Source organism: Dermacentor variabilis, chromosome 3 (genome assembly GCF_050947875.1).
Source record: "Dermacentor variabilis isolate Ectoservices chromosome 3, ASM5094787v1, whole genome shotgun sequence".
NCBI classification, from domain to species: Eukaryota; Metazoa; Arthropoda; class Arachnida; order Ixodida; family Ixodidae; genus Dermacentor; species Dermacentor variabilis.
In genome coordinates, this window is record NC_134570.1 from 232,752,911 (window position 1) to 232,778,538 (window position 25,628).

Here is a 25,628-nt window from a genome sequence, read left to right on the forward strand (position 1 = left end):
GGCTTGCTGTACTCAGCAGATTTCTCGATAACCTGATTGATGACATGGATGTCATCCATTGTAGAGTATCCCTTCCTGAAGCCAGCCTGTTCCCTTGGTTGTCTAAAGTCGAGTGTTGCCCATATTCTATTGGAGATTATTTTGGTAAACATTTTATATAATACTGGGAGTACGCTAATGTGCCTATAATTTTTCAATTCTTTGACGTCTCCCTTTTTGTGGATTAGTATAATGTTTGCATTCTTCCAGTTTTCTGGGACCCTTGCAGTCTATAGACACTTTGTATAAAGAGCCGCCAGTTTTTCAAGCATTATGTCTCCTCCATCTTTAATTAAATCAACTGTTATTTCATCTTCTCCTGTCACTCTTCCTCGTTTCATGTCGTGCAAGGCCCTTCTGACCTCATTGCTAGTTATAGGAGGAATTTCTGTACCCTGTTCATTACTGTTTCTAATTGAGGTATCCTGACTCCTCTTTTTACTGTACAGGTCAGTATAGAATTCTTCTGCTGCTTTTACTATATCTTTGAGATTGCTGATGATATTACCGTGCTCATCTTTCAGTGCATGCATCTTGGTTTGTCCTATGCCAAGTTTCTTTCTCACCGATTTCGGGCTGCATCCATTTTTTACAGCTTCTTCAGTCTTTCTCACATTATAGTTTTGAATATCCTTTATTCTCTCCTTGTTGATCAGTTTTGACAGTTCTGCGAATTCTATCCTATCTCTTGAGTTGGACACTTTCTTTTTGTCGTTTCTTTATTAGGCTCTTTGTTACTTGGGAGGGCTTGCCTACTGGTTGCCTTGGTGCCTTGCCTCCGACTTCAACTGCTGCCTCTGAAGCCAACCTAGTTACGGTTTCATTCAGTACCTCTATGTCAGGTATGGCAGGGTAAATGTTACATGTTAGTTTTAACGTAATATTTTAGAATGGCTGCAGATATTCACATCAAATTTCATGTGCCTACAAAAGATGCTGTGGGGTAGAACACGAGACACTTTGTTTGTGTCTAGATGGTTTGTCTTTCCTGTGGCCCACTCCCAAAATTTCAGGTGTGTTTAATTGATGTACCTTTCCTCTGCAACCATGCAGAGGAATGTGGTGATATTTCACAGTGTTATTCTAAATACCAATAGGTTATATCTGAACTAAAGAGATATCGTATCCACTTTGGAGTTCGCACCCCCCAAAAAATATTTCTGCTTGCACAAAGCCACAAGGGGAGTCTCTTGCAGTGTAAATTTTTCCAGTGTTATCATTCTTATCATTGGAGATTTTTTTAGTTCAGAATATTTACGACTGGTTGTAGTACATGTGTACAAAGTTTCACTGGAATGAGATAAATACTTTCTGAGAAAAGGTACAAATAATTTGAAGAATTCATAAAAAATGTAATTTGAGGAAAATGAAGTTCTATGTTCGAATACTGCTAGTGGATGCTCAAAATGCCCCAGGAGAATACATTTTACTGCTGACTATCTTGCAGATGTCTCCAAAAACCTTCCTAGTGTTCCTTTTTATCCGTCGTCCTTCCTTGCTCACGGCAGAGTCGTGGAATTCTGCCCTGTCAACACGCTCTTTGTCCATCCTGTTGAGGGCAATATTACAAAACAGACCTTAAATGGACCAAGGGCCTCCAGAACAGCTTCTCGTGCAGAATTACTGTCATTGTAGTAGGCTACAGCATTGTTGGTTGCTGCTTCAATGTGTTAGCACTGACAAAGTTTTCTTAAGGCAGCGGCACCAGATGAGTTGGTTGAGCGACTCATTGGTGATCTGTGTTCGTCCATGAATACATTTGCTTGGAAGACCGATTACCTTTGAAAGTTATCTTTCTGCTCCATTTGCTGGACGATCGTGCCATCTTCTGGGCAAGTAATACGCTTGAAACTCAAAACAGAGGCAACCACATAAGCAAGAGTTTGACATAATAGTTATTTTCTACAAAGGGCAATTACGTCAAACTCTTGCTTCGCGTTGTTAACAAATTCGACTTCGGCCTGCAATCTGCTAGCCGCCTGGTTAGCTCAGATGGTAGAATGGCCGCCCCAGAAGGGCGGTGGTCCCGGGTTCGAGCCCCAGACCAGGATGAATTTTTCATCCACTGCGATGCTTTTCTTTCGAGGAACCCGTATGAAATTCCTTTGGGGCAATTGCTGCGATTGGGTGGATGTCTCATTTTCTTTTAACTAACGTATGATTTTTTAGTACAATTCATTTACTTACCACACACACACACACACACGCAAAAGAAAGAAAACACGCCATAACGAAAAAAACCGCGAATGACAGCAATAAACAAACTGGCCTCCGCCCGCCATTTCTAAACGCCAGGGCGCACGGCACACTTCGGTGCATCATTTGAATCGCGAATCGCGCTCGAGGTCGCGTTTCCACAGGTTTGTTCCTCGTAGTGCATTCGATCTTTCTGTGCCCACGATCTTTAGAGGGGTTTACCCTACCATACCCCCTTAAACAGTCATTCACGCAATGCTCGGTTTGTCCAATGTACAGCTGCCCACAAGGGTGCAAGGGAATTGCGTATACAACCCCTCTGGCGCACTCAACAAAGGACTTCACATGCCTTGTGCGGCAGCCCCACCTGCTCTCACAGCAAACTCGAGAGCACAGCTTCGAAAGCTCATTGGGCGCAGAAAAAAAAACAGAGGAATACCATGACAGTTAGCAACCTTTTTAAGGTTGTGTGACACCTTGTGCACGTAGGGTATAACCTTTGGTCTTGCCTTCAATCGTTGGACCTCTGCTCTTGCCCTTCGTGCTCCAAGCTTTACTTTTTTGCAGAAGAGACTATACTATAGCGTTGACGACTGTCAAAGGAAAACCAGCTGCCAAAAGGCTTCCAACATGGTTTGAGAAACTAGACTGCGTTTGGGTCCACGCACGATTTTCACAAAGCTGATTCCAAGCAAAGACTACCTACTGCTCGCTTCACCACCGTAGAATGTGTGGAGTCATACGGCACCAATTGCTTCAAGGCTCGCGGTTGATAGGCCCAGCGGACGTGGCATATCTGCAATGCTGGGGAGTGTGTATAAGTTCATGTGTCGCTCCTGTCTTGTGCGACATCTTTTTTTTATCTTTTGATGATAATAGGGGGCAGGTTTTAAAGGTTTTTAGGTATGTTGATGGTTTTTTAGTGCTTTTAAACAATAAAGGTGATTTTACATCTTCTGCTTTCATTTTAGAAGCTGTTAAAAACCAAGGCCAATGGCTCATTTTTATGCATGAACTTCCTGATGCCACAGGCCTACTAAAAAAAAAATTGATCTTGTAATAATAGAGATAGTCACATTTTACTTGCTGTGCTAGTATCCCACATAGCCAGATACATCCATTAGATATGCATAATATGGTGCACCTTGGACATTCAGTACGTCCATTAGATATCCATATTTATCCAGAAAAGATTGTATGGATGTACTATAGATCATCGCAAATGCATCCAGAACATGCAAGTGGTACGTTGTGGGAATGTCAGGGCTGGATATATGCAACATCTAATAGACGTCCACAACATCCTGCAGATATATTTATTACATGTAATAGATATCCACAACATCCAGTAGATGTTTACCATATCTAATGGATATCCATATTGACCACACTTTCATCCACAGGACATCCATTGTACTACACATCGCTATATCTGCAACATTTAATATATATATGCACTGGATGTGCCTTGTACTATTGTTGGCTGTTTTTTTTATTCGTCATGCATGCATGCACTGGGCCTCTTCAATTTGTTGCCCCACACTGTCCCAGACTGCTGCTTGAGACGCTACTACAGCCAGTGATTATTGGCGTGCACAGTTTCTCGTACAGTCCTGGACTGTTTGTGACAACAATTCAAAGTGCCACTGTTACTAAGAAAAACTCCGTTGTCACCACCAGCATCTTTATTGCAAAACTTCTCATTGGTATCAACCGTTTGACAAGTATGTAATGATGTACGCAATATTTGCAATGAAATACAATGGCAGACTGCAGCTGTCTCATGAAAATAAAGCGAACAGTAAAAATACAACATAATGCCATCTCTTGGTTTCTGAAAGGCACAATGAGCACCTAATGCACGAACCAATACAAAAATACCACATATGCATAACAGCTAAGCATAAACATACTAAAGGATAAATAAAATGAGACATCAAAAGCAATGCTTGCAAACGAACACTTCTCACAGCGCAGTGTTAGTTGCATTCTCTCCAGTAAAATAAAACACAAATGGCACATTATCAGACTTAATTCTCATGAACAAAAACAAAATTCACTTATGGAAACGTCAAAGCACTATTTGACTAGCCTTGTATTCAGCAAAATAAAAAATAAAAACAACGTAGTGAAACATAAAGGAGAGCAACAGCTAAAGGCCCAGAAGAGCAATATATCCTATAGGAAAAACAATCTGAAAACCACCAATATGTTAGCACGATGATAAATTTTATAAGAGAAGCAGGCAACCCCTGCAGCAAAAGGGTGCCAAATTAGCTTCTATGAAGGAGAAAAATTCGGAACACACAGCTGCTGCATAAAAAAAAAATTGTTTTAACATATTGTTCTCACTCTTAGGAATGAAAACTGTTATAATGAGGAAGTCATTTTCCTCGAATAAGTAAGCATGCAGTATAAGTACAAGAATGGTATGCTCCGTAAGTTGTTCGAGTAGAATAACTATACCATATTTCCATGCGAGTGAGACTACAGCCAATTCGTGTGTAGATTCATGGATCGTAAGGAGTGTCAATGTAGTTGCAGTTAGTGGTTACCTGGTACCACAGCACACTTGGCATGCACTAGTCAATCAAATGCAGTGGTACCAGGTGTGGGGTCTCTCACACCCGTACTCTTGGCACAAAGGAACGACAACACACAGTAGTGCAAACAATCACAAGGGCATTTATTGCACCTTTCATAGATAAGTGCCTGCTAGCCGAGTTGCAATCCACAAAACATGTCGATGGGCGCGCTACAAATCTAGAAGTCTGACTCACCGCGACCGGAAGCGAGCGAATATGTTCGCCCCATGCTGGATCCCAAGGCCTGGTCGTTCGCGTGTATGGTCACGCGAATCGTGGCGCGTTCGAGGGCGGCCACGCGAGGCGGTCTCGCAAAAGCATGGGTCGCCGCGCGCGCGGGACGTCCCCACTGCGCGCCGACCCGCCGGGGAAGAGGGTCGCTGCACGTGCGGCACGACCTTCCCGCTTGCTGTCTCGAACCCAACCGCCTGAGCGCCTTGTCTCCCGACGCCCGAGTAACCCCGCAGCGGCGCGACGCTCGCGCCATCTCTCGCACCGCGCTTCAACCACATTGACCGCCGCTGACGTCACGCAGGCCACGCGGCGAAGTGGCATTACAAGAGACGCGCTATGCGGGAAAAACATCAGGGGACGCGCGAGAGTCGCGCATCCCCACACAGGCCACACCATGCTGCTGAGAGTGCTGAGCCACTTGTAGCAGTATCAACTCAGCCCTTTCTTTTTATACTGTCTCACTGCCTTTTGTACTCAGCCTGACATCACATAACATGATTCTATAGTTGTCATATTTTTGAAAACATACAGCACTACTTAAAATGCAATCAGGTGCCACAAAAGGCCAAAGCATTGATTCAGCTGGTGCTGGAGACGAGCTGCTACATCTACATCTCTGTAGCATAATCTGGTTGGTGTTTATATGCTTGGCTCAACATAGCAGCAGTGGTTAGTTGCATTGGCCCCTGCAGCAGTACTACCAAAAAAACATGTTGCAGTGAGTGCTCATCTTAAGGTTGCCACTTCAAAGGGAACATTATTTTTGGGTGCTGAAGATAGTGAGGTTTAGCCTTGTAGTCATTACCTTGACTACAAGTTAGACTGCTACCAGTTTCAAAAGAGGAGGAAAATTTGTCAGCACTCTAAAGGCACACAGTATGATACTATGTGGTGCTGGAGGGCGAAACATACTTGGAAGATCACTCTCTTGCTGGCTGGCTTGAGCATCCTAAACCTGCGAAACAGGACAGAATCTTTACAACTATGCAAACACATCCCTTATCACTTACCCCGCATTCAGATATTCACCCTTACTTGAAGCCCATGCTTGACTGTCACTATAACGAGGTGCGAACTTGCCGAAGATACTCACCGTCTCTCCTTGGGCGCGTTCGCGTCAGGCTTTATCTCAACCAAATCAAGCACGGGCTTCAAGTTGAGGCACATTTCTGAATGTGTGGGTAAGACATACAAGGTAGCTTACGACGCCTAAAGTAGCCGGTTTTCAGCTTCTCTAAATTCAGTGATTAGGTTAAAATGCCAGAGTATAAATCCACACCTATAGCATTTTTATCATGGGGGCAGATCTAAGGCATCTGCTTAAATAGTACCACTGACAAAATTTGTCCTTGCAAGCAGTAGACCACGGCAAAGCTTTATATAATGTGCAAAAATATCGACTGTTCAAGAACACGTGAAAGTACACGGCTTGTGCCTACAAATGATACAAGCACGTAATACTGCACGCTATACACAGGAGCTATGTAAATGTACAGAGGAGCAACAAAGCGTGCAAAATATCACGTAGCTCTACAGACAGCCCTTATAGTAAAAGACATCCAAAGCAATGCAAGAACGGTGACTACCTCACAACATCAAGCACCACTGTCAAAAATGTGTGCCAGAACCACTGACACCATTGTGCCGTTGTGCACAAAACCTGCGCACCGCGAGAAGCACGTACAGTACAAGAATGACTAGGACAAATATGAGAAGATGAACTGAAACACGGGACAAAGGGAGACAAACAAGAACGTCGCTTCTCTATCGCCATTTGTTTCGGGTTGCAGTTCAGCTGTTCAAACTAGTCTTAGCTATGCACCAATTGTCTCAGTTTAATACTATTCCAAAAAGAAACTCCACCGACATGCCTTGAAGGGTACTGCCGAAACCGCTGGGCATTTGCGTTGTGCATCAGCTCTTCTGGCCCATGCTAAGCACTCATTACCACCATAAAAGAGAAAAAAGTACAAAAACAAACCACCGACATACCTTGAAAACCATGTGCCTGCTGACGATCGGACACCACTGCAGACATGGCAAGAATAAGAAATGAAGTGTCACAGTATCAGAGCACCGCAACCTAAGAGTGGTTCATTGTGAGAACAGAAAGGTTGGTGCTATCTTGCTATCTTCTGCAGCCCTTCAGGGATCACAGCATAGAGCAGCACGGCTCAGCCATAGAGAAAGCTCAGCGCCAGCACTGGAACACAAGCTCACACATGCCCGCATATGCTTGCGTGCTGCCCCATTGCAATGGCTGCGCTTATGGCGAAGTATGACCAGCACGTGACTGTGAGAATAATTGATAATTGGACAGTAATGCTGCATAAGATCTCTTTAAGTCATTTAACTTTTCTGACGTCTTAGAACACCATTTTTCATTTAGTGCAAAGTTTGTGGCGTGCTTCCGGCTCCTTGCTTTCGAGCATGCTTTCGACGCACATGGCCTCTGAGATGTAGTGTCGGAGGCCACGCAATCAATTCCACACAAGAAGTTTGCCACAGTTTAAAAAAGTTTGGTGGTGTTCAACAAAAGTAGAATGCCTTGATATAATTTTCATGCAGTTTTTTCTACTATATGTATCAGTTCATTCCCAGACATACTGTACCTTGATTTTTTTTTTTTCAATTACTTTTCCAAAGTCGAAAACAAAGAAGTCATTAATTGGGAAAAAAAAGGGGGACGTCTATGGACATCTATTACATGATCACTGATGATGCTGCGCGACCGTCGCACCAAACTATACAGGTTCCAACTGCGCAGCATCGTCCACGTCAAAATCATAGAAGCGTGAGTGGACAATGCGAAAGCTTTGGGGGGCCTACAATGCACATCTAAAGTGCAAACATTATGGACATTTCATGAACATCCAAAATTTTGTCTGCTGTACGTCTGATGAACGAACAAAATGGATGTTCATCGGACATCCAAAACTTTGATGCCATTGTACGTCCCTTAGATGTATGTGCAAGCAAAGGGTGTCCATAGGACATCCCATTTTTGCAGGATGTTTGGATCAATCCGGCACATCTATCAGATGTTTGTGGCTATCTGGGTAGGGGCTAAACCACTGTGACAAACCGTTGTCACGCTGGTCGCCCGACACATCTTCAAGGGCCCCTGGCACGCCAAGAAAGATGCCAATCTGGACCCCTCCACTTACCAACACTTGCATGCATTTGTGCCCATGTTGTGCTCCAGGAGCTTTAGCAGTTCATGTGTGTTACATGCAGGTGCCCCAAACTGCACACACTCGAGCTTCCTTGGTGCTGGGACATCACCGAGAATGGCCTGGCAACCATCGTGGCCAACTGCCAGTGAGTGAGGCTGCTGTCTGTCTGGCAGGTTCTCAAGCCACGTGTAGTCTTGTACAGCTAATGTACAGCTCAAGCTGAAAGACAGCATCGCAAAAGGCACAGGGTGAAGACAAAAGTAGATGTTTGTGTGTACTGCCTAAAGATTTATCATGTTCATATTTGCAAGCAAGTGAATGATACGTCGTATATATATATATAAACTTCAAAATATACTCCCAAGGCCCAAAGGCATTACAGAGAAGAGTGATAAAATAAAATGACTGGTGCATTAAATTGAACAAAAAACATGGTAAACAGCAGATTTGATGTTGTTACAATCCAGGGTGAGGGCAATGGAAGCAGGAAGGTGATTGCTGTTGACACTTTTCCTAGAGCTGAAATATTTGCTGGACAAACTCGTACAGCAAGTACGCACTCGCACCTTAAAACTGTTGTCTGACCCAGATGAAATGTAAGTTGGAGGAGAAAGAAAATTCCAGCAAAATCCATCTCAGAATAAGTGTTGACAGTGTGATTAGCATTGATTAGCATAATGTGAGTAGTGGTGACACACCATACTGCCAACATACAAACAGATCACATATGAGGTGTGCGTCTCTCTCGTGCTTCACTCTGGACAGGCTGTGTCATCTACGGGTGGCACCGAGTCCACACGTGACACATATATGAATCCAGACAAGACAGTCCGAATAGTATCTATGACCATAGAGTTTCTCACTGTATTACTTAGAGAGAAATCTGTCGCTGCTGCATGCATGGGAATGCCGGTATATGGCAACATCGGATTGGCATCATTATCATTCTCGGAGAGCCAGGATGCCTTGAACATGCGTCTGGCTAACACCAATCCATCTGTCACAATGATTCATTTCTCACTGAAACAGCGCATAAAAAGCTGTCTTAGCTTTATTATTACACAAAAACATGTTTTTTTTTAAGTGCAAGGACTTGTTATTGGATGTATAATTAATGAAACGTAAGAATTATCAGCAGGCTGCTAAAGTTCGAAGACACAACAAAATTTGCACTCGGTTTGGAACAGTTTGTTGTCTGTTCTTGCTTTTCTTCGCTTGGTTATGCATTATAGGTGAGGAAACTTGCGAAGGTTGTGAGATCGTTCCCCACCTGCGGCAAATTGCTTTCTCATCCACTTTCATTTCCATTAATTTATTGTTTCTTTATTTAATTTATTAGGCACAAGTCATCATCATCATCATCAGCCTGGTTACGCCCACTGCAGGGCGAAGGTCTCTCCCATACTTCTCCAACTACCCCGGTCATGTATTAATTGTGGCCATCTTGTCCCTGCAAACTTCTTAATCTCCTCCGCCCACCTAACTTTCTGCCGCCGTCTGCTATGCTTCCCTTCCCTTAGAATCCATTCTGTAACTCTTAATGACCATCGGTTATCATCCCTCCTCATTACGTGTCCTGCCCATGCCCATTTCTTTTTCTTGATTTCCACCAAGATATCATTAACTCGCGTTTGTTCCCTCACCCAATCTGCTCTTTTCTTATCCCTTAACGTTACACCTATCATTCTTCTTTCCATAGCTTGTTGCGTCGTCCTCAATTTGAGTAGAACCCTTTTCGTAAGCCTCCAGGTTTCTGCCCCATAGGTGAGTACTGGTAAGACACAGCTATTATATACTTTTCTCTTGAGGGATAATGGTAACCTGCTGTTCATGATCTGAGAATGCCTGCCAAACGCACCCCAGCCCATTCTTATTCTTATGATTATTTCATTTCCATGATCCGGATCCGCAGTCGCTACCTGTCCTAAGTAGATGTATTCCCTTACCACTTCCAGTGTCTCACTACCTATCGTAAACTGCTGTTCTCTCCCGAGACTGTTAAACGTTACTTTAGTTTTCTGCAGATTAATTTTTAGACCCACCCTCCGGCTTTGCCTCTCCAGGTCAGTGAGCATGCATCGCAGTTGGTCCCCTGAGTTACTAAGCAAGGCAATATCATCAGCGAATCGCAAGTTACTAAGGTATTCTCCATTAACTCTTATCCCCAATTCTTCCCAATCCAGGTCTCGTGTAAACACGCTGTGAATAACATTGGTGAGATCGTATCTCCCTGTCTGACGCCTTTCTTTATTGGGATTTTGTTGCTTTCTTTATGGAGGACTACGGTGGCTGTGGAGCCGCTATAGATATCTTTCAGTATTTTTACATATGGCTTGTCTACACCCTGATTCCGCAATGCCACCATGACTGCTGAGGTTTCGACTGAATCAAACGCTTTCTCGTAATCAATGAAAGCTATATATAAAGGTTGGTTATATTCCGCACATTTTTCTATCACCTGATTGATAGTGTGAATATGGTCTATTGTTGAGTAGCCTTTACGGAATCCTGCCTGGTCCTTTGGTTGACGGAAGTCTAAGGTGTTCCTGATTCTATTTGCAATTACCTTAGTAAATACTTTGTAAGCAACGGACAGTAAGCTGATCGGTCTATAATTTTTCAAGTCTTTGGCGTCCCCTTTCTTATGGATTAGGATTATGTAAGCGTTCTTCCAAGATTCCAGTACGCTCGAGGTCATGAGGCATTGCGTATACAGGGTGGCCAGTTTCTCTAGAACAATCTGCCCACCATCCTTCAACAAATCTGCTGTTACCTGATCCTCCCCAGCTGCCTTCCCCCTTTGCATAGCTCCCAAGGCTTTCTTTATTTCTTCCGGCGTTACCTGTGGGATTTCGAATTCCTCTAGACTATTATCTCTTCCATTATCGTCGTGGGTGCCACTGGTACTGTATAAATCTCTATAGAACTCCTCAGCAAGTAATTTCCCCTATATTGTCCTTGGTGTCAGTGCTCATTGGCTTATGATTCTTTTAATACACAGTTTGTGTCACAGTGGGTGGGCTATGTGGTGTGAATAAATTATGATAGTAGTGCATGCTCAAGAGTCTACTGCTCTAGGGTCCTGTATATCTTTTTGCTCATTACTGTATGAACAATAAAAGTGTACAATCAAAATAATATAGTTGTATGTACGAAGCTGAACAAGCAAATAAAATGCTACAAATATAGTAAAGAAATGCTGAGTGTTCAGTCATTTGAGTTCAGCATTTGTGGTGTCACGGGGAGCAGCTTTTGAAATTCTAAGGTGGCACGGCAACACCACCACACGTCTTTCACTTGTGCACTTGAGAACACAGGCGTCGGTGTCAGTATCAGACGTTGAGGTTTTGTCTTCGACTGGGTAGCGGGAGAGGCAATCTGAGTCCTGGTGTTGGCGTCCCGACTGTGTAGTCACTGTGTAGTCACTGTGTAGTCACTGTGTAGTCACTGTGTAGGGATATTCTTGTAGTCGGAAGGCCCAACAACTGAGCTGGCCAGTAGGATCCTTGAGCAATGAAAGCTAACAGAGCGCATGATGGTCTGTGATTACTGAGAAGGGCTTGCCATATAAATATGGGCAGAACTTTGAAACAACCCAGACGAGAGTACGACATTCGCGCTCGGTAATCGAATAGTTGCGCTCTGCAGTTGTCAGTAGCCAGTTAGCATAGGCTATAACGCGGTCGTGTCCGTGTTGGCATTGTGATAAGATGGCGCCGATCCCATAACCACTGGCATAGGTTTAGACTTCTGTAGGTGCGGATGGGTCAAAGTGAGTCGAGACCGGTGGGTTGGTGAGAATCGTGATAAGGCGTGAAAATGTGGCAGCCTGAGGGGAACCCCACGTAAAAGGCACGTCTTTCTTCAGAAGTTCACTGAGTGGTCGAGCGACTGCTGCGAAATCTTTCACGAACTGTCGGAAATAAGAACAGAGCCCCACAAAACTCCGGACGTCTTTGACAGACTGAGGTACAGGAAAAGCCGTTACTGCTCGAGCCTTCTCCGGGTCGGGTTGTACTCCGGAAGCATCGACGAGATGGCCCAGCACTGTAATCTGTCGGCGCCCGAAGTGGCACTTCGATGAGTTTAGTTGGAGCCCAGCCTTGCGAAATATGTCATGGATAGCTACGACATGCTCAAGGTGCGTCTCAAATGTAGGAAAAAACACAAGGATATCGTCGAGGTAACAAAGGCAATTGACCATTTGAAACCTTGAAACAGAGAGTCCATCATCTGTTTGAACGTGGTGGGGGAATTGCGTAAACGAAATTGAAGGACACAAATTACAGAAAGTAAGGTACTTCAAGTGTCTAGGCATAACGATAAGTGAAAATTTAAATTGGAATAGGCACATTCATAGCTTATGTAGTGCAGCCGAGAGAAAAATGTGGACTTTACGCCGGAAACTAGGGCAGGCAACCACGACAGCGAAACTAACCGCCTATTTGACACTTGTAAAACCAACTTTGGAATATGACTGTATCGTGTGGGACCCCTACAGAAAAAACTAGATAGCAAGGATTGAAAAAGTACAAAGAAGGGCGGCCAGATTTATTCTGTCTAGATATAAGTCCACGGATTCAGTCTCGGGGATGTTTTCAGAACTTAAATTACCCCAACTGCTAGAGCGGCGAAGAGTTGCTAGACTTAAGTTCCTCTATCTTTTGCGGGGTAACTTCTTTAACATAAACACCGGACTGTACATAACGAAGTGCTCGGCCCGAACATTAAGAAACAGTCACAACGAACAACTTACAACCCTCCAAGCTCGGATCAACACATTCAAATATTCATTCTTCCCACGAACAATTGAAGAATGGAATTCGTTGCCATAGCACATAACGCAAACAGACTCTGTCAGTTTGTTTGGAAAATCAATACATCTTTACCTTGACCTACCAAATTAACCACGACAGCTCGTTTGTAGCGAATTTCGCCTACTTGGAAATATGAATGTTGCTGTGTGTGCTTCTACTACCGCATTTGTATTTTGTTGTGAACTGCAGGTTGTGCACACTAATTTTATTTTGTATTTGCATGTCTGCAAGGCTGTGATTGCCAATGCATTTACTGCATTGCAGCAAATATTTTCCACCCTGTAACGACCCAAAAATGGGCTAACAGTATTAATAAATGAAATGAAATGAAACCGAACGGCATAACCTTGAATTGGTAGAGGCCATCTGTGTTCTGTATCGGCCAGGCGGTCTGATAAGATTGTACCGTGAATGTTGTGTGCCTGACCGGCATACAGCGTTATCTATAAAAGTACGCTGCTGCCTTGAATAAAGGGCTTTTTGCGTTGCTGCCACCGAAGCGTCTGTCTGCTGCTTAGAATAGAACATCTGGCGACGAAGATGGGATCCGGCGCGCAGCAAACCACCGCCGGCCAGCAGCAGTCACAAGGCTGAACCGCCTACGGTGCAAGGCGACACGGAGCCCTTGCAGCCACGATAATCGACTGGAGCAGCGCAAGAACGTAAAGAAGCAAGGCGTCACGGAGCCCTTGCATGGACTTCAGCGGCTGGCTGGAGCAAGCGAACAAGAACCGACACTACGGACAAGGCACATCAAGGAAAACGGCTGGGCAGATAAGTGAAATTTGCTCATTATGGCAGAACCCGGACGTGGTCCGAAGCTTGGCAGAATGACAGAATGTGACCAAAAAGTCGAAAACATACGCTCGCATTTTGAACGCTTCGAGAACTACGTAGACATAAATGATGTCCCTGCAGACAAGAAACTCAAGTTGTTTCTGAACGTACTCGGCGCGCAATCGTATGAAGAGCTAAAGAAGATAACTGTTCCTCATTTGCCTTCTCAGAAGACTTTCGAGGAAATTAAACAGCTTCTGGAAGCTCAATTCAGCCCAGCTCACTCAATTATCGCAGAGCGCTGTAAATTTAATCGCCGAATGCAGCAAGAAAATGAAAGTGTCAAGGATTTCATCACTTAACTGAAGCATCTCGCAAGAGATTGCAATTACGGCACATTCTTAATTGATGCCTTAAGGGACAGACTAGTGGCTGGTTTGCGTGACGAGGAAACGCAACGGGCTCTTTTTGCACAGGCTGACTTGACGTTCGAACTGGCGTGCAAAATAGCGCTAGAAAAAGAGCTAGCTGCGCAACAGGCGAAGCAAATGCGTGAGTTTGACACAAAACCGTGCAGCGTCAGCGTCATTCAGGGCGAACGTCACCGTGATAAGCAAAAGAAATCGACGACGGTTGCATGGTCGAAAGATAAGCGAGGGGGAGAGCAACGAAGTGCGTGCAGGCATTGCGGAAAGCGTCATGCGGGAGAAGAATGTTGGTATCGGAACCACACCTGCAGAAATTGTAAGAAAAAAGGGCATTTGCAAGCCGTTTGCAAAAGAAGAGCAAAAGCTGTCAGATATGTTGACACCACGGACGACGAATCTGAAGGCTTGAATTGTCAAACCGTGTTCTACTCGGGCAAAAGTTCAAGGGGCTACAGCGTCGACCTAAACATTGAAGGGAAGACTGTTTCGCTGATAATTGACACCGGTGCAGCGGTCACGATCGTACCAGAGCAGTTGTATAAGCAGTATTTCCCGCATGTCAGATGTGTGGAATCAAAGGTGTCGTTGCGTACCTACACAGGAGAAAAGCTAAAGGTACTTGGAACAGCAAACGTATTAGTCAAACAGGAAGGAAGCGAGATCTCTTTGCCCATAGTGCTAGTGCAGGGAAACAGAACGCCGATACCCGCTCTCATGGGAAGAGACTGGCTGGAAAAACTTCAGATAAACTGGAAAGCAGTATACAGTCTGTCCACGGATAGGCCTCCGGAGCAGAGGGCAGAAGCTTTACGGAAGAAGTATCCCGAGGTTTTCGAGAGCACCCCGGGTGTCGTCAAAAACTTCGAAGCTCGCATCTTTGTTAAGGAAGGGGCTCAACCAGTATTCTCAAAAGCACGGCCAATACCGTTTGCTATCAAAGCCGAAGTAGCAAAGGAGTTGGAAAAGCTCGAGCAAGCCGGAATACTAAAGAGGGTCACGAAAAGTGACTGGGCAACGCCTCTGGTGGTGGTCGCGAAGAAAGGCGGCGCAGGATTAAGGCTATGCGGCGACTACAAGGTCACGGTTAATCCTGTTCTAAAAACAGACCATTACCCATTGCCATTGCCGGAAGACTTGTACTCCATGCTCGCGGGAGGCAAAATCTTTTGCGTCTTGGATCTATCGCAAGCCTATCAACAAGTGCCGCTTGCTGAGGAAAGCAAAGCGCTGCTAACGGTGAACACTCATCTCGGGTTATTTCAGTATCAGCGCCTTCCATTCGGTATCTCTAGCGCACCCGCTATCTTTCAGTCTTTAATGGACGAAGTCTTAAAAGGGATTCCAAAAGTGGGTTGCTATATCGACGACGTCATCGTCGTAGGCGACAACATAGACGACTGTCAAGAAACCATGGAAAAGGTGCTTCAATGACTGTCACAGCACTGTATTACCCTAAAACAACAGAAGTGTGAATTTTTCAAACCATCCGTTGTTTATCTGGGACACAAAGTGACATTAGATGGCATTTTTCCAACCGCAACAAAGATAAAGGCAATAACGGAAGCACCTCAGCCAAGCAACGTAACTGAACTGCGAGCCTTTTTGGGCCTGCTGAATTTTTATGCATCATCAAAGATTTAGCTACAGTAGCTGCACCAATGTATGACTTGCTCAAAAAGGACACGACTTGGGTGTGGACGGACGCATGCTCAAGATCATTCGCGGAAGCCAAGCAGCGCCTCATCGACAGTCAAGTGTTGACTTTTTACAACGTGAAAAAACCAATCGGGTTAAGCTGCGACGCGTCGGCCTACGGTCTTGGGGCCGTAATTTTTCACGTCATGCCCGATGGCTTAGAAAGACCCATCGCATTTGCCCCAGAACATTAAGTGCAGCGGAGCGCAACTATGCGCAAGGCGAGAAGGAAGCCCTGGCCCTAATTTTTGGTCTAAGCAGGTTTCATAGATACTTATATGGGCGCAAATTCACGCTGTATACAGATCACCAACCGCTGTTGGGGATATTGGCATCGGATAAACCAATTCCTTCTTTGGGCGCAGCCAGGATTCAGCGTTGGGCTATCACCTTAGCAGCTTATCAGTACACACTGCGCTACAGAAACGGCAAAAACATGGAAGTTGCCGACGCACTTTCAAGGCTTCCACTTTTGGTCAAACATAAAGACGACACTGAAGAATGTCTTGCACTGTTTGAGGCAACGCCTCTCACTGCGTGCCAAGTTGCTGCTGCGACAAAAAGGGACCGCCTTCTTTCAAAAGTCGTGCAGTTCACCTTATCTGGCTGGCCCGCGCACTACGATGATAAATTTCAGCCCTTTTACATTCGTCGAAACGAACTATCGTACGAGCAAGGCTGTGTCACGTGGGGCCAGTGAGTGATCATTCCCGACGAACTTAGAGAAGCAGTATTAACATTGCTGCATGAAGAGCACCCTGGAATGCAAAGAATAAAAATGCTTGCTAGGTCATTTGTTTGGTGGCCATCGATTGACAAGAACATTGAAGACACTGTCCGTCGATGTACAGTGTGCCAAACGACCATGCCTGTGAAGGCACCAGGACCATTGCATCCATGGACTTATCCAACCTGTGTTTGGCAGAGAGTCCATGTTGATTTCGCCATGAAGGATGGTTCCAGCTTGTTCCTTCTAGTAGACTCTTACTCAAAGTGGATAGAAGCAAAATGCCTCCGCACTACAACGACGTCAAAAACAATCGATTGTCTCAAGGAAATATTTGCAGCGTATGGCTACCCGGAGGAACTGATCAGCGACAACGGACCTCAGTTTACTGCGCAGGAGTTCGCAAATTTCACCTCTTCTCACGGGATTCGACACACACGTACGCCACCGTACCATGCTTCATCGAACGGGGCAGCAGAAAGGCTAGTCCAAACAACAAAAGCCACTCTACTCAAGCAAGTGCTTCACGATAACCTAACAGGTCAAAACAGAACTCTGCAATAACGACTTAACGACTTCTTGCTTGCTTACAGGAACACCCCGAATTCCGTAACAGGAAAAACGCCGGTTGAGCTGTTCCTGAAACGACAACTTCGAGTGAAGCTTTCACTCCTAAAGCCAAGTTTTGTGCAGGATATGCGCAGCCGTCAAGACAGAGACACCACCCATCGCAACGAGTGCCGAGGAAGGGACCCGCAGATGGAAGCCGGTGACACAGTTCTCGTCAAGACTACGAGAGGGGAAACCCTGTCATGGGAGGAAGCAGTCGTAGTGCAACGCGTAAGCGACTCTACTTTTGTAGTCAAAGTCGGTGACCATTTTCATTTTGTCCATATCGACCACTTGAGACCCAGCTGGATTACGGGACCAAAGACTTCCTTCCATCCGGACGTCGCAAAAGAAGCGCATCCTGAGTCCACTCCAAGTGCTCGTATTCAACGAGATTTTCTACCAACACCCTCCGAAGAAAATCCCCCTGCTGACTCTATGATTGGTCGTCCTACTGCGGACCAGCTTGAGGATGTTCGCTTAGATGATTCCACTTCAACTAAGGAACCGGCATTGCAGCCTGAGGCAAGACACTCAACAGCGCAGCCTGCAAGTATCATCCCATCCTCGTCGCCAGATGTTCTATTCTAAGCAGCAGACAGACGCTTCGGTGGCAGCAACGCAAAAAGCCCTTTATTCAAGGCAGCAACGTACTTTTATAGATAACACCGTATGCCGGTCAGGCGCACGTCATTCACGGTACAATCTTATCAGACCGCCTGGCCGATACAGAACAATCTGGAGTGATGAAAGCAGTCTTTTCTTGGTCATGCTCATTGAAGAAAATCTGTCAATAACCAGATTGAAGGTCGATGGACGAAAATTATTTGGCACCGTGAAGACAGTCAAGAGCGTCATTGATTCGTGGTAAAGGGTAAACGTCGTTTTTAGTGATTCGGTTTAGGTGGCAGTAATCAATGCAGAAATGCCACGTGCCATCATTCTTTTTGACGAGCACGACCAGCGACGTCCAAGGACTCGACGAGGGCTTAACAGTGCCTCTGGGGAGCATTTTCTTTACTTCCTGCTGAATAACTTGCCGCTCTGCCGTGGACATGCGATACAGTCGGTGGTGAATGGGGCCAGCATCACCAGTGTTTGTCCGATGCTTGACAAGGGACGTCTGACCAAGTGGTCGATTGTCAGTGTCAAATATGTTGCGGTAGGAAAGCAAAAGGCGATATAGGGCAGCTGCTTGGTCAGGTGCGAAGTCCGGAGCGACCATGGGACGTAATGGGCCACCGAGGTTCAAGGCATCGTGCGAGTAATCGGAAGGATCTAGAGACACATTGGCTGCAAAAGCAGCGACGTGGTCATCTGTCACTGACCGGAGCATGGCCACTGCTGTGCCTTCGGGTAACACATCCGATTAGTGGCAAGGGTTACGACGGAGTGTGGCACAGAGATGTTGCGCGCCAGGAGGACATCACGAATAGGTGCGATGACATAGTCGCCATCAGGCACGGTTGCCGTTGAGGCCAATTCGACGAACGTTAGGGCTTTTGGAGGTAAGTGAACAAACGCTGTAGCGCAGAGGGTGTTCGGTTGCTTGGGGCGAACGTCTCAAAAAAGAGGAAGCTCGAGGCACAGCGTACCGGTGGAACAGTCGATGAGGGCAGAATGCATCGTTAGAAAGTCGAGCCCGAAGATTAGGTCATGAGGGCAACTGGTCAGCACAGTGAACATGACTGGACCGTGGCGGCCAGCAATTCCTATGCGAGCAGTGCACATACCCCTTATGGCAACAGTGGCGCCATTGGCGACGCGTACGGCTCGAGTGATGGCAGGCGTAAGAACTTTTTTTGAGGTGACGACATAGATTAGCGCTCATTATGGGCACTTGGGATCCAGTATCAAATAATGTCGTCAACGGAACATCATCTACGTCTACTTCAATTAGGTTCGTGTTGGTGAGGAGCGTCAACGGAGGATTTGGACAGGATGAACGTGATGCAGCATTACCTCCAAAAATTGCATCGCCTAGTTTTCCGTCCATCATTTTGGCGAAGAAAAGCGGCAAGGCTTGGGTGACTGGGAGTGATGGGGAGCGATGGCATTGAGGTGACAGCGATCGTACGAAGGAGCGGATGTCAGGGGCATCGGAAGTAGGGTACAGATGGCGAGGTGGATAATGGCGAGCGTCGGCATATGGGCAAGGAGCAGGGAATGAGCTCCAGTACAGCGGCATTCAGGTGGCGGGGCAGTGGCGGGATACATGACCAACGCGGTGGCAGTGGAAGCAGATTGGTTTGTCATCTGGGGTTCGCCATTCAGCAGGATTGCGTGGTCTGGGAGCGAAATGCTGGTCATTGCAGGTTGTGGACATGGGAATGGGTGCCGAATCAGGTCGGGAGACAGAGCAGGCGGTAGGGATGCCAAGGTTTGCAATTTCTTGCCACACAACTGCTTGAATAACAAAAATAGTGGGGGCCACTTGGTCAACGGTACCGTCAAGGGGCGTGGATGAAGGGAGGCCGGACTCTCCGCTTCAATCTCACGGCGAACGATACGTGTGACATTCTCTTGAAATGGTCGTGTGGCGGTAAGAGTGGAGCAAGAGGACGTGGCAGGTGTGTTTGGGAGCCGGGAAAACTGTGGGACGACGCGGCGGCTTTTGGCTACCTCGAAGCGGCAACATTCTTTGACGATGGCATCGACAGTAGAGACGTCGTTATAGACGAGCAAATTTAATCCGTCATCCACGATGCCTTTTAGGATATGGCCCATCTTGTCAACCTCGATCATATGCTCCTCGACTTTCCGGCAAAGCACGAGCACTTCCTGTATGTAGGAGACATACGATTCGGTCGACGACTGGGCACGAGTGGCAAGCTCTTTTCACGCAGCCTGTTAGTGACCTGAGAGGTTGCCGAATAGGTCGCGAAGCCTCTCTTTTAATATGTCCCAGCTGGAGAGCTTGACCTCTTGGGTGTGAAACCAGACACGCGGTGTCCCATCCAGATAAAAGATCACATTGGCAAGCATGATGGTAGGATCCCAGTGGTGGCTTTGGCTAACACGCTCATTCATGCTGCGCCAGTCATCAATGTCAACAGTTAGATTCACTACACGAGCCCAGTTCGTTTTTCCTCCTCGTTTCTGGAGTGATGGCGCCCACACGCCTCGTTCAAACAAACAAATACAACATGCGTGTAGCAATATTGTTGTATATACCAAGCTTTGGCTTTGGGTAAAGGCAGCCTATTTGCCACTTGACCCTCCAGCTTGTCTACTCCATCTAGTGCTTCTTCAAAAGAGATTTGGCCACCTTGTGTTGTGTGCAGGAACCTGGTGAACCTGGTTCTGCTAGGCCTGTTCAAGATCCATGGCTTCTGCCTGGCAGAGCTGCCGGCACGCATGCCCCGGCTGCGGTACATCCACCTGGAACAGTGCAGCGAGGTAAACAGCCAGCCTTCCCACTCATCAGGCAGGGTTTCTGTTGTGCCTACTGGCCTTGACTTTGAAATGCGAAATTGTTGTTAGCCAAGCTTGTTGGTATGACAACATAATATGGCAAACAGCACAAAAAACAGGACAAAAGATTAAAGGAACAGAAAACATAGACGCTCACTTCAAACTAAATTTTAATGTGCCGGGGCAAGAGAGGTAGGCATGTGTGTGTGTTCTTTTTGCATTTAGCTTATGTTGCACTGCCACTATTTCGCGCCTGCATGATAAAACATTAGTTAGAAGAAGTCAGTACCCATGTTGTCTTCTCTCTTAATCTTTTGTTATGCTTTTGCACTATTTGCCATATTAGGCTTTGACTATCTTTAGGCAAGGAGGGGGGGAGGTATGCCTTTGTGCACCATTGTTGCTGCACAGAGGCATGCTTTATTCAGATAGTCCCCCCATTCCCTCCCTTCTATGGTTGTAAGGCCATGAAAACCACCAGATCCTGCAGCTCCGGTGCCCTCTTTGCCGCTGCACTGTACCGCGGCTCTTTATTGCCGTGTGGTGCGGATGAGGTGCCACCGCTGTTCCATAAACCTGTACCTGGTGAGGTGGTGCAGCTGAGATGCATTGTGTCATGTAGATGGCACTCATGCGGAGCGATATTTGCTGACACACTGTGCACTTCCAGAGTTCACTAAAGCGCTCTCTAATTTCTTCAACGATGCTTAAGCACAGCTGAACTAGCCTCTGGTACTTCGAAATTCCTTGCAGGGGTCAATACTATGTGTTTTCCAGCTCTCGTCAGATTTGCTTGATTTTACCTGCTTTTTCAGATGCAACAAGCGATGTCGTTCACAGCAGCACCATTAAAAGTGCTTTAGAAATCCACTGAAAGGCACAAGAACTCGCGCTGAAGTGAAAAAGCAGCTGCATGTGCCAGAGCACTGAATATTTCAGCTAAGCAGAAAACGTGGCTCGCACCTTGGCACCCTATAAAAAGAAAGCATGTGCACTCTGGTGCACTGGCACTGCCTAAACGTTTTTGGCAATGGTGTCATAAACTTCATGTGACTCAAACAACCTACTGTGTGTCATGTGGCAACTAAGATAAAACCAGTAGAAGAAACGCATACATTTGAGGATGATTGCTCGCCTTATTAAAAAAAAAATTTTGTATCCAGAACATTGAATGCGAAAGTAAGTTTCAAAAATAACGTGTGTAACTTGTGGTGGTCATCATCATCACCATCTTCTTCATCAGCCTGGTTTCGCCCACTGCAGGGCAAAGGCCTCTCCCATACTTCTCCAACTACCCCGGTCATGTACTAATTGTGGCCATGTCGTCCCTGCAAAGTTCTTAATCTCATCCGCCCAACTAACTTTCTGCCGCCCCCTGCTACGCTTCCCTTCCCTTGTAATCCAGTCCGTAACCCTTAAAGACCATCGGTTATCTTCCCTCCTCATTACATGTCCTGCCCATGCCTATTTCTTTTTCTTGATTTCAACTAAGATGTCATTAACTCGCGTTTGTTTCCTCACCCAATCTGCTCTTTTCTTATCCCTTAAAGGGAAGCTGAAAGGTTTTCCAGCAAAAATGAGTGAACATCTGTACATAATGGTTTTCAACCCTCCGAATTCGAATATCGTATCGAAATTGAGCGAAAGAAAGCGCAAATATATTTCATTTCGACGAAAAGTGCAGCAGCGGACACGCCCATCTCGCACCTGTGATTGGTCGGGCGCATCGTGACGTCAACATTAGTGTTCGTCTGAACCGACCGCTGCCGCTACACATGAAGCGCGGTGCCAGGTAGTTTGGTGCTGTTTTTTTGAGACGGTAATGGAAAATTTAGAGAGACTGCGTTTTTCTGAAGAGTTCGGCGTTACTCCCTACATGTACGAGCCGATTGCGAAGAGCTGGCCTCTTGAAGAAGCAAACGATGCTGGTGCGAGCACTGCTTTCGACACGAACGAAACGAAGTCTTGGGATCTCCTCATGTTGGAAATGCTCTTTGGTGAGTACCGTATTTACACGATTGTAAGTCGACCCCCCCATAACGCTGGACCGGAAAAAAAAAAAAAAAAAAAGCCCGAGAGCGCATTTGATAACGAAAATTTATTAGTAGCTGACATGGTCATTGGACTACTCGTCTTCACTAGTGCTGCCATCGTCATCGTTGCTGCGGTCCCACAGCGCGTCGCGGTCCAGCGAAATTTCAAATTTGGCAAACGACCACACCAGGTCATCGTGCAGAACAGCAGCCCACGCCAAATGCACCCAACCACACGCAGCCGTCAGGGAGGCTCTTTTGACAGGTCCGGTTGGCGTAATTTCGCAGTCTTCTGCCGCCAGCCACTCGTTGTACTCACGGCGGAGCAGAACCTTAAAATTCAGGCGGAGGTCCGGGCTTATTTCATGACCACGTCGCACTTCACTGGCAGGGACCGATCATGCATTTCAGCGACGTACGCCGCAAGCTTAGCCTACAGCTCCGGAAAGCGTCTAGACTTCGGCACGTGGGAAATTTCTCACTTGCCGCCACAGGGTCAAAATTTCGCTTCGCTGCAGTCGCCACTCTCGCACCACCCGTTTAGAAACATCGAAATTGCGGCCCGCTGCGCAGTGATGTTTCTTCAGCGTAAAGGATGGCAGCCCTCTTGAACGCTGCTGTGAACGAGTGCCGAAAGATTAGTGGGCCTGCAGCACTCATGACGACTGGGGAAGCGTAGAAGTAGCCGAAGTGGAGCGCGTCAAGAAGTTAGTCAAACCAATGCTTTTAAACAGAGAAAGAGAAACCCGCGAGCGGTGTCTGCTCTTCCATGAACTACCGATACTCCCCGCAAGCGCCGCCGTTCTGAGGGTGCCGCCGCAAATGGGAACAGCGGCGCTTTTATCACCTATCGACACCCCCCCCCCATGAGTGTTGCATGCACTGTAAGACTCTCAAAAATATTGAAAAACCCTTCCGAAAAGCGAACAAACACGCGGGATAGCGAAAAGATACGGGTAGGGCCATAGAGCAAACATAAAATTGTAACTACGTTGTAGCTCTCGTTAATATGGCTTTTTTTGGCGGGGCCATGTTTTGGTTTCGATTGTAAGTCGACCCCCCAACTTCAGACTTTCAAATTTTAAAAAAGGGGTCGACTTACAATCGTGTAAATACGGTATGCTTTTTGCAAAGCGATCTAGTGATCTCGCCAATCTTTCGCCGATCTTTCGCTGATCTAGTGAGCTCGTTTCCGGTCAAACAACTGTAGTGTTGTGTTCCTGCATGCCTCCTCGTGGAACGTAAGCGGGGATGCGATCGTCGGCATTTGTGCGCTGTCCAAAGCTGTCGGCAATCTACAAAGACGGTTTAAACGTGTGAAAAGCTTCCCGGTTCATGCAATACGTGAAGTGACCTTCATCTGTGCGCCATCCGCACACTACTCATAACCGAAGTCGTAAAGGCGGCGAATTCCGTCGGCTACATGAGACTGTCGGTTTCTGGCTGTGCGCGAGAGAAGGGGGGAGCATAGCGTCCTGGCATGCGCCGGCTTTCCAGCACATGCAAACTCTACATTTGCACTGCATTATGGTAGCTGGTCTAAAAATTAATTTGCAGAAAACTAAAGTAATGTTAAACAGTCTCAGAAGAGAACAGCAGTTTACGATAGGTAGTGAGGCACTAGAAGTGGTAAAGGAATACATCTACTTAGGACAGGTAGTGACTGCGGATCCGGATCATGAGACTGAAATAATCAGAAAAATTAGAATGGGCTGGGGCGCGTTTGGCAGGCATTCTCAGATCATGAACAGCAGGTTGCCATTATCCCTCAAGAGAAAAGTGTATAATAGCTGTGTCTTACCAGTACTCACCTACGGGGCAGAAACTTGGAGGCTTACGAAAAGGGTTCTACTCAAATTGAGGACGACGCAACGAGCTATGGAAAGAAGAATGATAGGTGTAACGTTAAGGGATAAGAAAAGAGCAGATTGGGTGAGGGAACAAACACGAGTTAATGATATCTTAGTCGAAATCAAGAAAAAGAAATGGGCATGGGCAGGACACGTAATGTGGAGGGAAGATAACCGATGGTCATTAAGAGTTACGGAATGGATTCCAAGGGAAGGGAAGCGTAGCAGAGGGCGGCAGAAAGTTAGGTGGGCGGATGAGATTAAGAAGTTTGCAGGGACGACATGGCCACAATTAGTACATGACCGGGGTAGTTGGAGAAGTATGGGAGAGGCCTTTGCCCTGCAGTGGGAGTAACCAGGCTGCTGCTGCTGCTGCTGCTGCTGCTGCTGCTGCTGCTGCTGCTGCTGCTGCTGCTGCTGCTGCTGCTGCTGCTGCTGCTGCTGATGATGATGATGATGATGATGATGATGATGATGATGATAGCTGCATGCAGGCTGTTTTACAACACATATTGCTGACTGACTGATATATTGCTGACTGACCGCTGACTCATTGATCGGCTTCTTATGTACCAGTTTCTTCCGTTCCCTCCTCAAGCCTAGGCTAATTCAAGTTCTTATCATCCTATGGTCACTGTAGCGCACCTTGCCGAGTACGTCCACATCTTGTATGATGCCAGGGTTAGCGCAGAGTATAAAGTCTATTTCATTTCTAGTCTCGTCATTCGGGCTCCTCCATGTCCACTTTCAGCTATCCCGCTTGTGGAAGAAGGTATTCATTATCCGCATATTATTCTGTTCTGCAAAGTCTACTAATAACTCTCCCCTGCTATTCTTAGTGCCTATGCCATATTCCCCCACTGACTTGTCTGCAGCCTGCTTCTTGCCTACCTTGGCATTGAAGTTGCCCATCAGTATATTGTATTTTTTTTACTTTACCCATCGCCAATTCCACGTCGTCATAGAAGCTTTCGACTTCCTGGTCATCATGACTGCATGTAGGGGCAAAGACCTGTACGACCTTCAATTTGTACCTGTTATTATGTTT

General features: G+C 46.3%; 1 protein-coding gene across 5 annotated transcripts in view; it reads left to right on the top strand.

Moving 5' to 3' along the window:
• The window catches only part of LOC142576705 (uncharacterized), a 111,367-nt gene that overhangs the window by 42,103 nt on the left and 43,636 nt on the right, over positions 1–25,628 (top strand). For 4 of the 5 annotated variants that reach the window (XM_075686958.1, XM_075686961.1, XM_075686962.1 and 1 more), the window contains exons 4-5: positions 8,292–8,375; positions 20,568–20,682. In XM_075686958.1, the coding sequence (XP_075543073.1) occupies positions 8,292–8,375; positions 20,568–20,682 (199 nt within the window). The remainder of the gene's footprint in view (positions 1–8,291; positions 8,376–20,567; positions 20,683–25,628) is intronic. The other variant, XM_075686959.1, reaches the window with a different exon arrangement.